This window comes from Haliotis asinina, chromosome 15 (assembly GCF_037392515.1).
Source record: "Haliotis asinina isolate JCU_RB_2024 chromosome 15, JCU_Hal_asi_v2, whole genome shotgun sequence".
Taxonomy (NCBI): Eukaryota; Metazoa; Mollusca; class Gastropoda; order Lepetellida; family Haliotidae; genus Haliotis; species Haliotis asinina.
This window is the reverse complement of record NC_090294.1, coordinates 47,362,092-47,378,850: the sequence shown is the minus strand read 5'-3', so window position 1 is coordinate 47,378,850 and position 16,759 is coordinate 47,362,092. Positions and strand designations below refer to the sequence as shown.

At 47.3% G+C, this 16,759-nt stretch overlaps 1 protein-coding gene across 1 annotated transcript; it reads left to right on the top strand.

Moving 5' to 3' along the window:
• The first annotated feature begins 2,783 nt into the window (after positions 1 to 2,783).
• LOC137264853 (uncharacterized) lies at positions 2,784 to 3,509 on the top strand. The gene is made up of 2 exons (XM_067800199.1): positions 2,784 to 2,882; positions 3,162 to 3,509. Exons 1-2 carry the CDS (start codon positions 2,784 to 2,786, stop codon positions 3,507 to 3,509), a joined length of 447 nt encoding a protein of 148 aa, XP_067656300.1.
• The last annotated feature ends 13,250 nt before the right edge of the window (positions 3,510 to 16,759 follow it).

Here is a 16,759-nt window from a genome sequence, read left to right as displayed (position 1 = left end):
TGTCCGATTTAGACGAGATGTACATTAGTGCTTATTTCCTGACAAAATACATGATTATATTTAGTGGCATCGCAGAGATGGGTATGTTTTTGTAGGTTAGGAATGCCGTTGCCTTTTTTATACCGGTTTTTTCGAACACAGAACCGTTAAAATAGTTCATGCTACTTTCCAGCGTTTTGTATTACGAATGTGCAATTTATTTATTTCTATATTCATGCACCACTTCTATTATCCCCAAGGGGAAAATAAGGTTAATACATTTTCCAAATTTTACTTGAAATTATGTTGTTCTGAAAGTGTTATGCTGAGGTAAATGTTTCCTTTTTCAGGAATTGGGAAAGAGAACTTTGACAGTGGGCCATGTTTGGGTTATTAACCTTTTCCTGAATTTTAAATAGTCCACTGCCCTTGTATCAATAGCAAACTTCCAAAGTTTAATGGGACATTTTTCATTCTAATGTGCAAAAAAGCCCCTGCCTTTCCCTAATCCCGGTTTATTTGTCATGTTCACAACAACGGAATTTCTGTATGGACGTGTCTGTACCGTGAAAACGTCTCGGGGATTTAACCATGATATCCTTCCGAAATACTTATTCTGTGAAATAAAACAATATTTTCATGTGTAAATATTTATTCTTAACGCTTGTATTTTCCGACCGTCAACTGTGACCACAATCCTCTCCATTTTCCGTTGCGGAATATGACCATGATAAATAATGATGATTTCCTTAATTTACTTTTGCGGTTTGGATAGATCTGGCCTCGTTGTGTATCGCTGTATGTATTCCTCTTTTGAACAGGAGTATTTCCGATTCATTTTGCGCTGGAAACAGCTGAAATACATATTCTTTAATTATTCCTTGCAACAACAAAGTAGAAACGAGTTCCGTGCGTCCGCAATACGTTGTCCAAAGCATATATCATAAACTGTTTGTGATAACTTAACCAACCAACCTTGACCAAACTTGATACACATGTCAATATATATATATATATATATATATATATATATATATATATATATATATAGCAGTAGCGTTCACTGACATATGTGAATTTTTGTTTTTAGAAGCAGATTTGTTATGTTTATTTCACGCGGATCCAGTTGATTATATCCGTCAGTAACTCTTAGTGTTACAGTACAGTTGTAGACTGAAAGTGTGATGTAGACCATGGGTATAGGTCGATCATGGTATTCAGATTTGAATGCAGATATCGATTGGGTCTTATTTATGTTAACTAAATTGAGGAATCAAACAGTGAAAATTATATGTCAAAGTAGTCTTGAGGGATTAAATCAAGTAAGGTATACATTCCACCACCATCCAGTAGTTGGTTGGCGAGACAACTTCTCTACCAGATTTTAAAATGTGATTTTCATAATAACATAAAAAAATCCTGCAACAACATTCTCAACTTAATGCCTGATACCTGATACCTACAACCTCCCATCCTTACAAACACAGGACCTTGTCGTCCTGGGACCCTGAGGTCTCTCCACCACGTCCCTCCCCATGTTTCCCCCCTCAACCGCCCTACCCCAGAGTGTAAAGTCTCTCGGAAAGGCCAGAGATCACTGTCTCAGAAGCACAAGCCTAAGGCTGTGAAGGTATAAAAATCACTTTACAAATTATTACCCAAATCTTGTTTCCACCAAATATATCAACTGATGAAATAACACTTTACAGGCATTGATATGCTGTAGATTGCCAATCACTCAGAGTGTCCTAGTTATCCTAAGTTATCCTTAATGAACAAAATATAGCACAAAAATACTAAGATATGGTTTGATATTAGTAGAACCCAGCAGACCATGACAGTGTGGCAAATAATATCATTCCAAAATCTGAACATGGCCATGTAACATCATGTAATCTCTACTGGTATTTGATGGAGAGATGCTTGTTGGGAGATTATGAGAGGTCAAGAGACGCACACTGGTAGTGGCATTTTTAGGTACACCAGGTTGTTGGAATGTCTTTTATTCTGTATTGATCATACGCTAAAACTGTCATGATCTAAAAGTGTTCCCCTGTCAAGAAATCTCCTGCCCGCCCTCACTCCCCGGACTACAGCCAGCCCAGCTTTAAGCACCCACAGGTAGAAAACCTCAGAAGTAGCTGCTGTGACCTCAGAATAATTGTGTCCTTGACCATTCCAGTAGCTTCAATTCTGACCTCAGAATAATGTGCCCTAGACCTTTCCAGTATTAGTTAGTGCAAAACCTAATCCTGTTGTAGGTAAAATTTGTTCTGAACTCAGATTCGGTAAAGACTAGTAGAGTCAATGTAGTTCAGGGGAATAATGTTTCTGGAAAACATTTTCTTGTCATGTATTTTCTCACAGTTTGTAAATAAATTTCAGGAGAGGGGTCTCCGGGTTTGGTATGATGAAGACAAGGTTAGTATTTCATTAATTCAAGGACACTGATAGTAACTATATCTGTATGTTTTCCTACAGTCTTTCTGTATTGTAACATTTCTTACTTGACATTAGCTTTGGGTAAATTGCATTTTCCCAACTGCGGTGTTGCATTTTATTGTTCTTGTGGGTCAAATGGCTTTGTACCCTCATTCTTTCCATTCCAGGAAGACACAGACTCTCCTTCACAGCATCCCTCCAACAGGAAGAGTTGTCACGTGGACCACCTGGCTGAGAACAGTCTGGTTCCAGAAGACGATGACTCTCCATGTCTGCCTTCTCCTCACCGAAGGAGGAACCGCCACACCAAGCTGAAGACAGACTACCGATCCCAGAATGAACTGATTCCAGTGTTTGCCAGGATGAGTCTGGAGGATATCTCCAGATCTGATGTTGATGATCCTGTTGCTGCTGCTGATGCTGATGTAGCTTCAGATATTCAGGGGGCTTCTTCAAAGAAAGTCAGTACTTGTGTTTCTGTGTTTTTGGTCCCATTTGTGTGTGTCCAAATAAAAATGTCTTATGTCTAATCATCAAGTAAGAAAGTAATGGCATTAAATTGCTACCAGTACCAGATATCAACTATTGTTAAACACCCTGTATTCCACATGATTCATAAATCCATGTTAAAAGGTTCTTGGGGAACATCATCTGATGCATGTGCATTGAGTAATGACTTGTGTAGGTGCTTTGAGTCTTTTTTGTCTGCTGTGATAAAAACCCTGTGTTGTCTGTTGCAGGTACAGGAGTGTTCTCGCAAGAGGAAGCTGGATGACCTGAAGCAGGAACTGAGCAACAAGCAGCGCAAGGTGGAAGCTTCCCGTCTAGAGCTCCAGGCCACCATTGACAAGAAGCTGAAGGAGCTGAGACAGGGCATGATGATGCTGAAACAGGAAGTGATTGAGAGGGAGAGGAATGAGAGGGCATCCTTCAAGGTTACCATGGATACACAGAGTGGCCGACGCAAGGTGTGGAGGAAAAAGCAAGGCAATTCCTCAACACAGAAGATGTCTGGCCAGCCACGCCCACTAAAGAGACTGCCTGAAAAGTCCCATCCTCCAGGGAGCACAGAGGCAGCCTCACAGTGACATGTCACTGGTAAGTGGGAGTGGCATATTAAGTTTTCATTGGTTGATAGGTTAGGTATACAAGTAGGTGTTTGTATGTAGGTGTATGAGATATATGTGGATGTAGTATGATTAAGTTGGTTGCTTGTCAGGTTTATGCACATTGGTAAAGTGGGTGGAAGATTGGTTTTATTGTATCTGGTTAAGTGGGTTGGATGGGTGGTTTTATGTTGCCTGGTTACATTGGTGGATGGGTAGTTTTATGTTACTAGGCTAAGTGAATGAATGGATGGTTTTATGTAAGGAAGTTTAGTGGATGGATGGGTGCTTTTATGTGACCAGTTTAAGTGGGTGTTTAATTTTAAGTTGCCTAAGAGGGTGGATGTGTGGTTCTATATACTCTTGTTAAGTGGATGGATGGTTTGTTTTAAGTAAGTAGGGTGGCTTGGTGGTTTTATATAAGGAGGTTTATTGGATGGCTGGGTGGTTATGCGTAAGTAGTTTAGATGGATGGATGGGTGGTTTTATGTAAGTAGATATAATGTAAGTAGGGTAAATGGATGGATGGTTTGTTTCAAGTATGTAGGCTGGTTTTATGTAAGTAGGTTAAAATGGCTGATGGAGGGTTTTGTGTAGGTCAAGTGGGTGCTTTTATGTATGTTAAGTGGGTGGTTTTGTGCAAGAAGTTGAAGTGTGTGGATGGATGGTTTTATGAAAGTAGGATAAGAAGGTGGTCTTATGTAATCTGGTTAAGTTTGTGGATGGGTGGTTTGATGTTGTTAGTTTCATGTACTAGTCTGGTTAAGTGGATGGATAGGTGATTTTATGTGGCCCAATGAAGAGTATGGATTAGTGGTTGGTGGTCTTATGTAAGTATATTAGGTGGGTAAATGGGTTGTTTTATATAAGTAGGGTGAATGGGCTGTTTTATGTTGTCTGGATAAGGTTTTTGATAGGTGGTTTTTATGTTTCTTGCTAAAGTGAATGGGTGGATGGTTTGATGTAGTGGAGTTAAGTAGGGAGGTTTTATGTAGTCTTGTTAAGTGGGAAAATGACTGGTTTTATGATGTCTGGTTTAGTGCATGACTGGTTTAATTGAAGTAGATAAACTGGGTGGATGGATGGTTTTATGTAGATTCTATAGTTTTTGCATGGCAGTCCTTCTGTTGCTCCTCATCAATGTCCTCTTGTTCAAATATAATGTTCCATTAACATTTCAACCCCTTCAATATTTCAACTCAGTCAGTAAGCAATTACAATAAATATTTCCTAAAACGTAAAGCTGTGTGTTTGTTTTCTTGTATCAGATTTGTTAAAACATGCCATTGATTTACCTTGAATATCATCAGACAATTGTTCCTCTGTGGGAATTATGCCCTCAAAGTTTACAGTGTGCCCGGAGGATTCATTTAGTCACATATTTGACTGTGATGTACAGTAGAGGTCAGTACAGATTGCCTCTGTGGATGGTATTTGACTCCCATGTACATAGCCAGTAGAGTGTCACTACAGATTGCCTCTGTGGAGGGTACACATTGAAGGTATGCAACTGGCCAGGGTATTTATAAAGTTACTTATTTGACTGTCGTGTACATAACCAGTGGAGGGTCAGTACAGATTGCCTCTGTGGAGGGTACACACTGAATGTATGCAACTGGCCCGGGTGTTTGTAAAGTCACGTATTTGACTGTCGTGTATATAGGCATTATATTGCCTCTATGGAGGGTACACACTGAAGGCATGCAACTGGCCAGGGTATTTATAAAGTCACATATTTGACTCCCATGTACATAGCCAGTGGAGGGTCAGTACAGATTGCCTCTGTGGAGGGTACACACTGAAGGTATGCAACTGGCCAGGGTATTTATAAAGTTACTTATTTGACTGTCTTGTACATAACCAGTGGAGGGTCAGTACAGATTGCCTCTGTGGAGGGTACACACTGAAGGTATACAACTGGCCAGGGTGTTTGTAAAGTCACGTATTTGACTGTCGTGTATATAGGCATTATATTGCCTCTGTGGAGGGTACACACTGAAGGCATGCAACTGGCCAGGGTATTTATAAAGTTACTTATTTGACTCCCATGTACATAACCAGTGGAGGGTAAGTAGTACAGATTGCCTCTGTGGAGGGTACACACTGAAGGTATGCAACTGGCCAGGGTATTTATAAAGTTACTTATTTGACTGTCTTGTACATAACCAGTGGAGGGTCAGTACAGATTGCCTCTGTGGAGGGTACACACTGAAGGTATGCAACTGGCCAGGGTATTTATAAAGTCACATATTTGACTGTCTTGTACATAACCAGTGGAGGGTCAGTACAGATTGCCTCTGTGGAGGGTACACACTGAAGGTATGCAACTGGCCAGGGTATTTATAAAGTCACATATTCGACTCCCATGCCTGTTTAGGAGTGAGTGAGTATGGCTTTAACGCTTTATACAATCATTTTGGAAATGTCAGGAAGTAGTGTTTGCTGATGTTACTCATTTGAGAAAGTTATTTTGTCAGTCATAATGACTGCATGTTGTGGAAAGAAACTCCCAACCCCTCCCTTCCCGTAAACCAGTCTTTTTTTCCTGTTTGCCATCCTATCTTTCCCATCCTCTCCCTTCCCCAATCTCAGTCCCTTTCCCACTACCATTCCCTCCTTTCCATACTGCAACCCTCTCCCTTCCCCACTACCATCCCTTCCCATTACCAAGGCGTCCCTTTGATTCGGGCATTCCCACCCTTTGACACTCCCATCCCCTCTTTTCCCCTCTTTCATCCCCTCCCTTCCTCATTCCCACCCTCTCCCTTTCACCACTGTCATCACCACCCTTCCCCACTACCACCCTCTCCCTTTCCCCTCTTTCATCACCTCCCTTCCTCACTCCCACCCTCTCCCTTCAACACTCCAAACCCCTCCTTTCCAAACTCTCTCTACCTTCTTTCTCCACTGCCATTCTCTCCCTTTCCCTCTCTAACCTTTTCCTCTTTCCAGTGCCATCCCCTCCCATCCCCACTCCTATCTCTCCATTCCCCACTGCCACCCTCTCCCTTCCCCACTCCTATCTCTCACTTCCTCACTGCTACCCTCTACCTTTCCCACTGCCACCCTCTCCCTTCCCCATTTCTTTCCCTGCCTTCCCCACTACCATCCCATCCCTTTCCATTACCAAGGTGTCCCTTCCATTTGGGTATTCCCATCCTTAGACACTGCCATCCCCTCTCTTTCCCTCTTTCATCCCCTCCCTTTATCATTCCCACCCCCTCCATTCCCCACTACAAAACCCTCCCTTCCAAACTGTCAGTACCTTCCTTCTCCACTGCCGTTCTCTTCCTTTCCCTCTCCTACCTTTTCCTCTTTCCACTACCATCCCCTCCCTTCCCCACTCCTATCCCTCCCTTCCCCACTGCCACCCTCTACTTTTCCCACTGCCACCCTCTCCCTTCCCCACTCCTATCTCTTCCTTCCACACTGCCATCCCCTCACTTCCCCACTACTATCTCCTCCCTTCCCCACTGCAACCCTCTCCCTGGCCCTCTCCTATCTCTCCCTTCCTCAATGCTACCCTCTACCTTTCCCACTACCACCCTTTTCCTTCCCCACTCCTATCTCTCCCTTCCATACTACCATCCCCTCACTTCCCCACTACTATCTCCTCCCTTCCCCACTGCCACCCTCTCCCTGGCCCTCCTATCTCTCCCTTCCTCAATGCTACCCTCTAACTTTCCCACTGCCACCCTCTCCCTTCCCCATTTCTTTCCCTGCCTTCCCCACTACCATCCCATCCCTTTCCATTACCAAGGTGTCCCTTCCATTTGGGCATTCCCATCCTTAGACACTGCCATCCCCTCTCTTTCCCTCTTTCATCCCCTCCCTTCATCATTCCCACCCCCTCCATTCCCCACTACAAAACCCTCCCTTCCAAACTGTCAGTACCTTCCTTCTCCACTGCCGTTCTCTTCCTTTCCCTCTCCTACCTTTTCCTCTTTCCACTACCATCCCCTCCCTTCCCCACTCCTATCCCTCCCTTCCCCACTGCCACCCTCTACTTTTCCCACTGCCACCCTCTCCCTTCCCCACTCCTATCTCTTCCTTCCACACTGCCATCCCCTCACTTCCCCACTACTATCTCCTCCCTTCCCCACTGCAACCCTCTCCCTGGCCCTCTCCTATCTCTCCCTTCCTCAATGCTACCCTCTACCTTTCCCACTACCACCCTTTTCCTTCCCCACTCCTATCTCTCCCTTCCATACTACCATCCCCTCACTTCCCCACTACTATCTCCTCCCTTCCCCACTGCCACCCTCTCCCTGGCCCTCCTATCTCTCCCTTCCTCAATGCTACCCTCTAACTTTCCCACTGCCACCCTCTCCCTTCCCCATTTCTTTCCCTGCCTTCCCCACTACCATCCCATCCCTTTCCATTACCAAGGTGTCCCTTCCATTTGGGCATTCCCATCCTTAGACACTGCCATCCCCTCTCTTTCCCTCTTTCATCCCCTCCCTTCATCATTCCCACCCCCTCCATTCCCCACTACAAAACCCTCCCTTCCAAACTGTCAGTACCTTCCTTCTCCACTGCCGTTCTCTTCCTTTCCCTCTCCTACCTTTTCCTCTTTCCACTACCATCCCCTCCCTTCCCCACTCCTATCCCTCCCTTCCCCACTGCCACCCTCTACTTTTCCCACTGCCACCCTCTCCCTTCCCCACTCCTATCTCTTCCTTCCACACTGCCATCCCCTCACTTCCCCACTACTATCTCCTCCCTTCCCCACTGCAACCCTCTCCCTGGCCCTCTCCTATCTCTCCCTTCCTCAATGCTACCCTCTACCTTTCCCACTACCACCCTTTTCCTTCCCCACTCCTATCTCTCCCTTCCATACTACCATCCCCTCACTTCCCCACTACTATCTCCTCCCTTCCCCACTGCCACCCTCTCCCTGGCCCTCCTATCTCTCCCTTCCTCAATGCTACCCTCTATCTTTCCCACTACCACCCTTTCCCTTCCCCACTCCTGTCTCTCCCTTCCCCACTACCATCCCCTCCCTTCCCCACTACTATACCATCCCTTCCTCACTGCTACCCTCTCCCTTTCCCTCTCCAACCTTTTCCCATTCCCACTGCCATGCCCTCCCTTCCCCACTGCCACCCTCTCTCTTCCCCACTCCTCTCTCTCCCTTAGACACTGCCATCCCCTCCATTCTCTACTACCATACCCTCCCTTCCTCACTGCTACCCTCTCCCTTTCCCTCTCCTACCTTTTCCCTTCCCCACTGCCATCCTCTCCCTACCCAACTCCTATCCCCTCAATTTCCAACTTTCATCCCCACCTTTCCACACTGCAACCCTTTCCCTTACCTCACTGTCTCCGTCTACCTTTTCCACTACCATTTTCTCTCTTATAATCTCATACCTTTTCCCTTTCCCACTGCCGTACCCTTCCTTCCCCACTGCCACCCTCTACCTTTCCCACTGCCACCCTCTCCCTTCCCCACTAATATCAATCCCTTCCCCACTGCCATCCCCTCACTTCCCCACTACCATCCCCTCCCTTTCCCACTACCATCTCTTCCCTATCCCTTTCCTATCCCTCCCTTACCCCCTCCTATTAATCCCTTCCCCACTATCATCCCCTCCCTTTAACACTGCCACCCTCTCCCTTCCTTAATCAGATTCCACCCTTCCCTACTACCACCTCCTTCCTTCCTCACTGCTACCCTCTACCTTTCCCACTGCCACCCTCTCCCTTCCCCACTACCATCCCATCCCTTCCCATTGCCGAGGTGTCCCTTCCATTTGGGCATTCCCACCCTTAGACACTGCCATCTCCTCTCTTTCCCTCTTTCATCCCCTCCCTTCCTCATTCCCACCCTCTCCATTCCGCACTCCAAACCCCTCCCTTCCAAACTGTCAGTACCTTCCTTCTCCACTACCGTTCTCTCCCTTTCCCTCTCCTACCTTTTCCCTTCCCCACTGCCATCCTCTCCCTTTCCGCTGGGCACCCTCTCCCTTCCCAACTCCTATCCCCTCAATTCCCAACTTTCATCCCCTCCTTTCCACACTGCAACCCTTTCCCTTACCCCACTATCTCCGTCTACCTTTTCCACTGCCATTTTCTCTCTTTCCCTCTCCAACCTTTTCCCTTTCCCACTGCCATACCCTCCCTTCCCCACTGCCACCCTCTACCTTTCCCACTGCCACCCTCTCCCTTCCCAACTCCTATCTCTCCCTTCCCCACTACCACTCTCCCTTCCCCACTCCTATCAATCCCTTCCCCACTACCATCCCTCCCTTTCTCACTACCATCTCTTCCTCACCCCTCTCCTATCCCTCCCTTACCCCCTCCTATCAGTCCCTTCCCCACTACCATCCCCTCCCTTTAACACTGCCACCCTCTCCCTTCCTTACTCAGATTCCACCCTTCCCTAGTGCCACCCCCTCCTTCCTCACTGCTACCCTCTACCTTTCCCACTGCCACCCTCTACTTACCCCATTTCTTTCCCTGCCTTCCCCACTCCCATCCCATCCCTTCCCATTACCAAGGTGTCCCTTCCATTTGGGCATTCCCACCCTTAGACACTGCCATCTCCTCTCTTTCCCTCTTTCATCCCCTCCCTTCCTCATTCCCACCCTCCCTTCCAAACTGTCAGTACCTTCCTTCTCCACTGCCGTTCTCTCCCCTTCCCTCTCCTACCTTTTCCCTTAGACACTGCCATCTCCTCTCTTTCCCTCTTTCATCCCCTCCCTTCCTCATTCCCACCCTCTCCGTTCCCCACTGCAAACCCCTACCTCCAAACTGTCAGTACCTTCCTTCTTCACTCTGCCATTCTCTTCCTTTCCCACTCCTACCTTTTCCTCTTTCCACTACCATCCCCTCCCTTCCCCACTACCATACCCTCCCTTCCCCACTGTCACCCTCTACCTTTTCCACTGCCACTCTATCCCTTCCCCACTCCTATCTCTCCCTTCCTCACTGCTACCTTCTACCTTTCCCACTGCCACACCATCCCTTTCCCACTACTATCTCCTCTCTTTCTCATTGCCACCCTCTCCCTTCCTTACTCCGATTCCAATCTTCGCTACTGCCACCCCCTCCATTCCTCACTGCCACAATCGACTTTTCCCACGGCCACCCTCTCCCTTTACCGCTCCTACCCTCCCTTCCCCACTGTCACCCTCTACCTTTTCCACTGCCACTCTATCCCTTCCCAACTCCTATCTCTCCCTTCCTCACTGCTACCTTCTACCTTTCCCACTACCATCCCCTCCCATCCCCACTACCATCCCCTCTCTTTCCCGCTGCCACCTTCTCCCTTCCTTCCTCCGATTCCACCCTTCCCTGCTGCCACATCCTTAAACACTGCCATCCCCTTTCTTTTCCTCTTTCATCCCCTCCCTTCCTCATTCCAACCCTCTCCATTTCCCCACTGCAAACCCCTTCCTTCCCTACTACCATACCCTCCCTTCCTCACTGCTACCCTCTACCTTTCCCACTGCCACCCTGTCCCTTCCCCACTCCTTTCCCTCCCTTGTCCACTGCCATCCCATCCCTTTCCATTACCAAGGTGTCCCTTCCATTTGGGCATTCCCACCCTTAGACACTGCCATCCCCTCTCTTTCCCTCTTTCATTCCCTCCGTTCCCCACTGCAAACCCCTCCCTTCCAAACTGTCAGTACCTTCCTTCTCCACTGCCATCCTCTCCCTTCCCGTTGGGCGCCCTCTCCCTTCCCAACTCCTGTCCCCTCAATTCCCCGCTTTCATCCCCTTTCCCTTACCCCACTGTCTCGTCTCCCTTCCCCACTACCATCCCCTCCCTTTCCCACTGCCACCTTCTCCCTTCCTTACTCCCATTCCACTCTTCCCTGCTGCCACACCCTTAAACACTGCCATCCCCTTCCTTCCCTACTACCATACCCTCCCTTCCTCACTGCTACCCTCTAACTTTCCCACTGCCACCCCGTCCCTTCCCCACTCCTTTCCCTCCCTTGTCCACTACCATCCCATCCCTTTCCATTACCAAGGTGTCCCTTCCATTTGGGCATTCCCACCCTTAGACACTGCCATCCCCTCTCTTTCCCTCTTTCATCCCTTCCCTTCCTCATTCCCACCCTCTCCGTTCCCCACTGCAAACCCCTCCCTTTCAAACTGTCCCTTTCCCACTGCCACCCTCTCCCTTCCCCACTCCTATCTCTCCGTTCCCCACTGCAAACCCCTCCCTTCCAAACTGTCAGTACCTTCCTTCTCCACTGCCGTTCTCTTCCTTTCCCTCTCCTACCTTTTCCCTTCCCCACTGCCATCCTCTCCCTTCCCATTGGGCGCCCTCTCCCTTCCCAACTCCTGTCCCCTCAATTCCCCAATTTCATCCCCTTTCCCTTACCCCACTGTCTCGTCTACCTTTTCCATTACCATCTTCTCTCCTTCCCTCTCCAACCTTTTCCCTTTCCCACTGCCACCCCCTCCCTTCCCCACTACCATCTCCTCTCTTTCCCATTGCCACCCTCTCCCTTCCTTACTCCGATTCCACTCTTCGCTACTGCCACCCCCTCCATTCCTCACTGCCACCCTCTATGTTTCCCACGGCCACTCTCTCCCTTCCCCACTCCTGTCTCTCCCTTCCCCACTCCTATCTCTCCCTTTCCCACTACCATTCCCTCCCTTCCCCACCATCATACCCTGCCTTCCTCACTGTTACTCTCCCCCTTTCCCACTTCTTTACCTCCCTTCCCCACTCCCATCCCATCCCTTCCCATTACCAAGGTGTCCCTTCCATTTGGGCATTCAAACCCTTAGACACTGCCATCCCCTCTCTTTCCCTCTTTCATTCCCTCCCTTCCTCATTCCCACCCTCTCCGTTCCCCACTGCAGACCCCTCATTCCCCACTACAGGAAAACCCTCTTCTGCAAACCCACTGGATTTTTTTCACTTTCGCTGTGCAATTCCCACCCTTCCCCACTGCAATTCACTCCCGTCCCCACTGTCTATAACGTCTTTGGCCACAGCCACCCTTTCCCTTGCATCACCTCCCTTCCTCACTGGCATCCTTTCCCTTCCCTACTGGCATCCCCTCCCATCCCCACTGACATCCCCTCCTTCCCCCAATTCCATCCTCTCCCTTCCACTATGCCATCCCCTACCTTCCCCACTGCCACCCTGTACCTTTTCAACTGCCATCCCCTCCCTTCCCCTCTGCCATCCTCTCCCTTCCGCTATGCCATCCCCTCCCTTCCCCACTGCCATCCTCTCCCTTCTACGATGCCATCCCCTCCCTTCCCCACTGCCACCCTCTACCTTTCCCACCGCCAGCCTCTCCTTTCCCCTCTGCCACCGTCACCCTTGCTTCTGTCATATTGTTTCCACACTGAACACTCTCCTTTCCCCACTGCCACCATCTACCTTTCCCACTTTCACTATCTGCCTTCCCCATTGCCATCAGCTCTCTTTCCCACTGCCACTCCCTTCCTTCCCCTCTCCCACCTTCTTTCAGTATTGCCACCCGCTCTCTTTCCCACTTTCACCCTCTCCCTAGGTTACTGCCACACTGTCCTTTGCTCACTGTCATCCTCTTTCTTCTCCACTTTCATCCTCTCCCTTCGCCACTGTAAACCTCTACCTTCCCCTCTCTAACGTTCTCCTTTCCCCACTGCCACCCTCTCCCTTCCCAACTTTCACCCTCTCCCTAGGTTACTGCCACCCTGTCCCTTGCTCACTTTCATCCTCTGGCTTCTCCACTTTCACCCTCTCCCTTCCCCACTGTAACCCTATACTTTTTCCTCTCTCACCTTCTCTTTCCCACTGCCACCCTCTCCCTTGCCCTCGCCATATAGCTGGAATATTGCTGCACTCTGATCTGTCCCTTCCTCACTGCTACCCTCTACCCTTCCCACTGCCACCCTCTCCCTTCCCACTCGTGTCCCTCCCTTCCCCACTGCCTCCCTCTACCTTACATACTGCCTCCCTCTTCCTTCCCCATTCCTATCTCTCCCTTCCTCACTGCTACCCTCTCCCTTCCCCACTCCTATCTCTCCCTTCCCCACTGCCATCCCCTCGTTTCCCCACTAGCATCTCCTCCCTCTCCCACTGCCGCCCTCTCCCTTCCCCACTCCTGTCCCCACCCTTCCCTACTGCCACCCTGAGTGCAGCGTAAAATTCAACTCACTCACTCACTCTCCATTGTCATCCTCGTTCTTCCCCTCTCCCTTCCCTACTTTCAGCTTCTCCTTTCCTCTCTATCATCCTCTTCCTTCTCCTTTCCCACCTTCTTCCCACGCTGCTCAGAACTTTATTTGGCTGCTTCCAATATAGCATTGGATTTGATTAGCTATTATCCCTTGCCCTCTGTCATACGCGGCCTTCGCCACTTCCACCTCTCCTTTCCCCACTACCACCCCATCTACCTTCCCACTATCATAATCTGCCTTCCCCACTGCCACAGCCTTCCTTCCCACTGTCATCATTTCCTTTTTCCACTGCTACACTCTACATACCACACAACCATTCTCTGCCTTCCCTTCTTTTACCTTCTCCTTTTCCTACTGCCACCCTGCGCTATGGCTACTGCCACCCTGTCCCACCTCTACCTTTCCCACCAGCACCAAGTCTCTCATCCACTGCCACTATCTCACTTTTCCACTGCCATCATCTAACTTTCGCCTCTTCCTCAACCTACCACCTTCCCTACTTCCTCTCTCTTCCTTCCCCACTGTCATCGTTTCCCTTCACCTCACCCACCTTTCACTTTGCCTTCCCTACTGCCAACCTCTCCCTTCCACCCTTCCACAATTTTCCTACCCCACTGTCAGCCTCTCTCTTCCTCACTCCCACTTTCTCTTTTCCCGACTGAAATCCTCTCACTTCCCCACTGTCACCCTATACGCATTCCTTTCCCTATGTAGAGAACTGAACATCTTCAACATTTTCACTTATAATGCATAAGTGGACATAATCAAATAGAAAACATACAGAAAACTCTCTGTAATGCAAGTCAGACATATGAGTTGGAAGCAGACATAATGGTGCCGGCTCAGTTGGAGAAACCGCACACTTCAAACACTATGAACAGGTTTTAACCCCTGTTGTGTCTCCTTTTCCATTCGGTTTTCAGGATTTAAAAGCATCTGATATTAAATATGTCTTCAAAACATTGCAATGTATACATGTATTTGTGAGTTCACTTGACAAAAACGCGTCCAGCTATGCCTGTAAGTGTTCAGGTCAAACCTTACAGGCACCACCTTTGTTGTGGTTTCGTTTCAGTTTTAGATGACAATAGAAAGTAAGTGCACATTACTTTCGGTGCGACATTGGCATTAAGTATCCACCCTGATGAATGTACCTATCCATGAGACTTTCTCATTAATGTTGTTAGTGAAGTGCTTCCCAACCATATCACAACGTTGTCATCAATTGGTTTATAATCTTGATATTGACTGGTGCCATGGTTTACCCGCTGAAGCTCATAAAACAACATATCTTATACTGAAACTGGGTCTACTTGACAATCCTTCCCCAGGTAGATACATTTTGGCGGACACAGACACTGCACCAAATTAACATGTAAGTCTATGGACAGAGACCAATACTTATGTCCAATGACTGTATGTTTAAAGTAAGGCATAAATTATCGCTTTTCAATGTCAAGACATCTTACAAAGTTTAAATTTTGAATTACAAAGGAAGTGTATAGATAATGTCGATACTCAGAAGATCTTGGAATTGAACCTAAGAGCTCATGCTGTCAACACTGAAAATCCTCAGTGAAAATTCGTAAGACAGGCGGAGTGATGTCCCTTGTGATAGTAAGCAAAATGGCCGCTACTAATGCTAACGCTTGCGGAGATTTTCTCGAAGGAAACTGGATATTATACAGGACTCCATAGTGTCTTTGATGGTGAAAAGGTAGATTGTGTGTCTGAGTTGAGATAGTACGTTGCCGATACAAGACTGTATGATTTTCACTGACGCCCGTCTAAACCGTCTAGATCTACCTAACCTAACTTTTGTTATACTTTTGACGGCTTTCTTGAAGAGAACGTTTCTCCGATGAAACGGTGTCACGCCCGAAATGGCCAAACATTATTTGGTATTTAACGACGGTAATTAAGAACACTGCTTCAAGGCATGGTTCCTTGTAATTCGCAGATTTCGTATTATTTCTAATTTTCTGTCAAGTTAGCCGACAAAAGTGATGTGACTGATTCCATGGTTGTGGAACGACTGAAATTACAGTGTGTGCACTGAAGACCGAAGATGGATACTCAACTAAAGCATGCGTCACATAATGTATATCCAAAATGACTGCGTGTATAACAGATATTATTCCTATAATGTTGTTCTTGCTTCTTACCGACATGTAAGCCAGCATATTACGGAAATATGCGAAAAGTGACGGATGAAGTCGAATCCAGGTTTACGGAAAGAGACGAAAGGTAACGGACGATGCTGACTGTTATTTTAAAACTTGGACTGATCCATCCTCACACCCCTATCACGAGGACAGTGGAATTGCCCCTAGTTACGCACACACCGTTGCTAATCGTTTCCTCGACCGTCCGCTCCTCCCCTATATATTGCGTGACAGACTCTACTCGTCTTCTTCTTCACTGTATCTCGTCAGAGAAACATCGAAGAGCTCTCGAAAAAGCATAGGCTTTTACCACAGATTCCTTACTGTCTGCTGAATCCCCACTGATGTCTCGGACTCTTGGCTCAGGTAAGTTTTAAGAAAAACATTTAGAAAACTTAGAAATCAACCAATTCAGTTATCGTATTTTCGCAAGGTGAACTCTGTTTGGAATCCTGGCATAGCGATCTAAATTTATTTCGTAATTTGTCCGATTTAGACGAGATGTACATTAGTGCTTATTTCCTGACAAAATACATAATTATATTTAGTGGCATCGCAGAGATGGGTATGTTTTTGTAGGTTAGGAATGCCGTTGCCTTTTTTATACCGGTTTTTTCGAACACAGAACCGTTAAAATAGTTCATGCTACTTTCCAGCGTTTTGTATTACGAATGTGCAATTTATTTACTTCTATATTCATGCACCACTTCTATTATCCCCCAGGGGAAAATAAGGTTAATACATTTTCCAAATTTTACTTGAAATTATGTTGTTCTGAAAGTGTTATGCTGAGGTAAATGTTTCCATTTTCAGGAATTGGGAAAGAGAACTTTGACAGTGGGCCGTGTTTGGGTTATTAACCTTTTCCTGAATTTTAAATAGTCCACTGCCCTTGTATCAATAGCAAACTTCCAAAATTTAATGGGACAT

Coding starts and splice junctions, on each gene's coding strand:
- LOC137264853 (XM_067800199.1), top strand. CDS start 2,784: ATGAGTCTGGAGGATATCTCCAGATCTGATGTTGATGATCCTGTTGCT. Junction 2,883..3,161: donor AGGGGGCTTCTTCAAAGAAA/GTCAGTACTTGT, acceptor TGTCTGTTGCAG/GTACAGGAGTGTTCTCGCAA.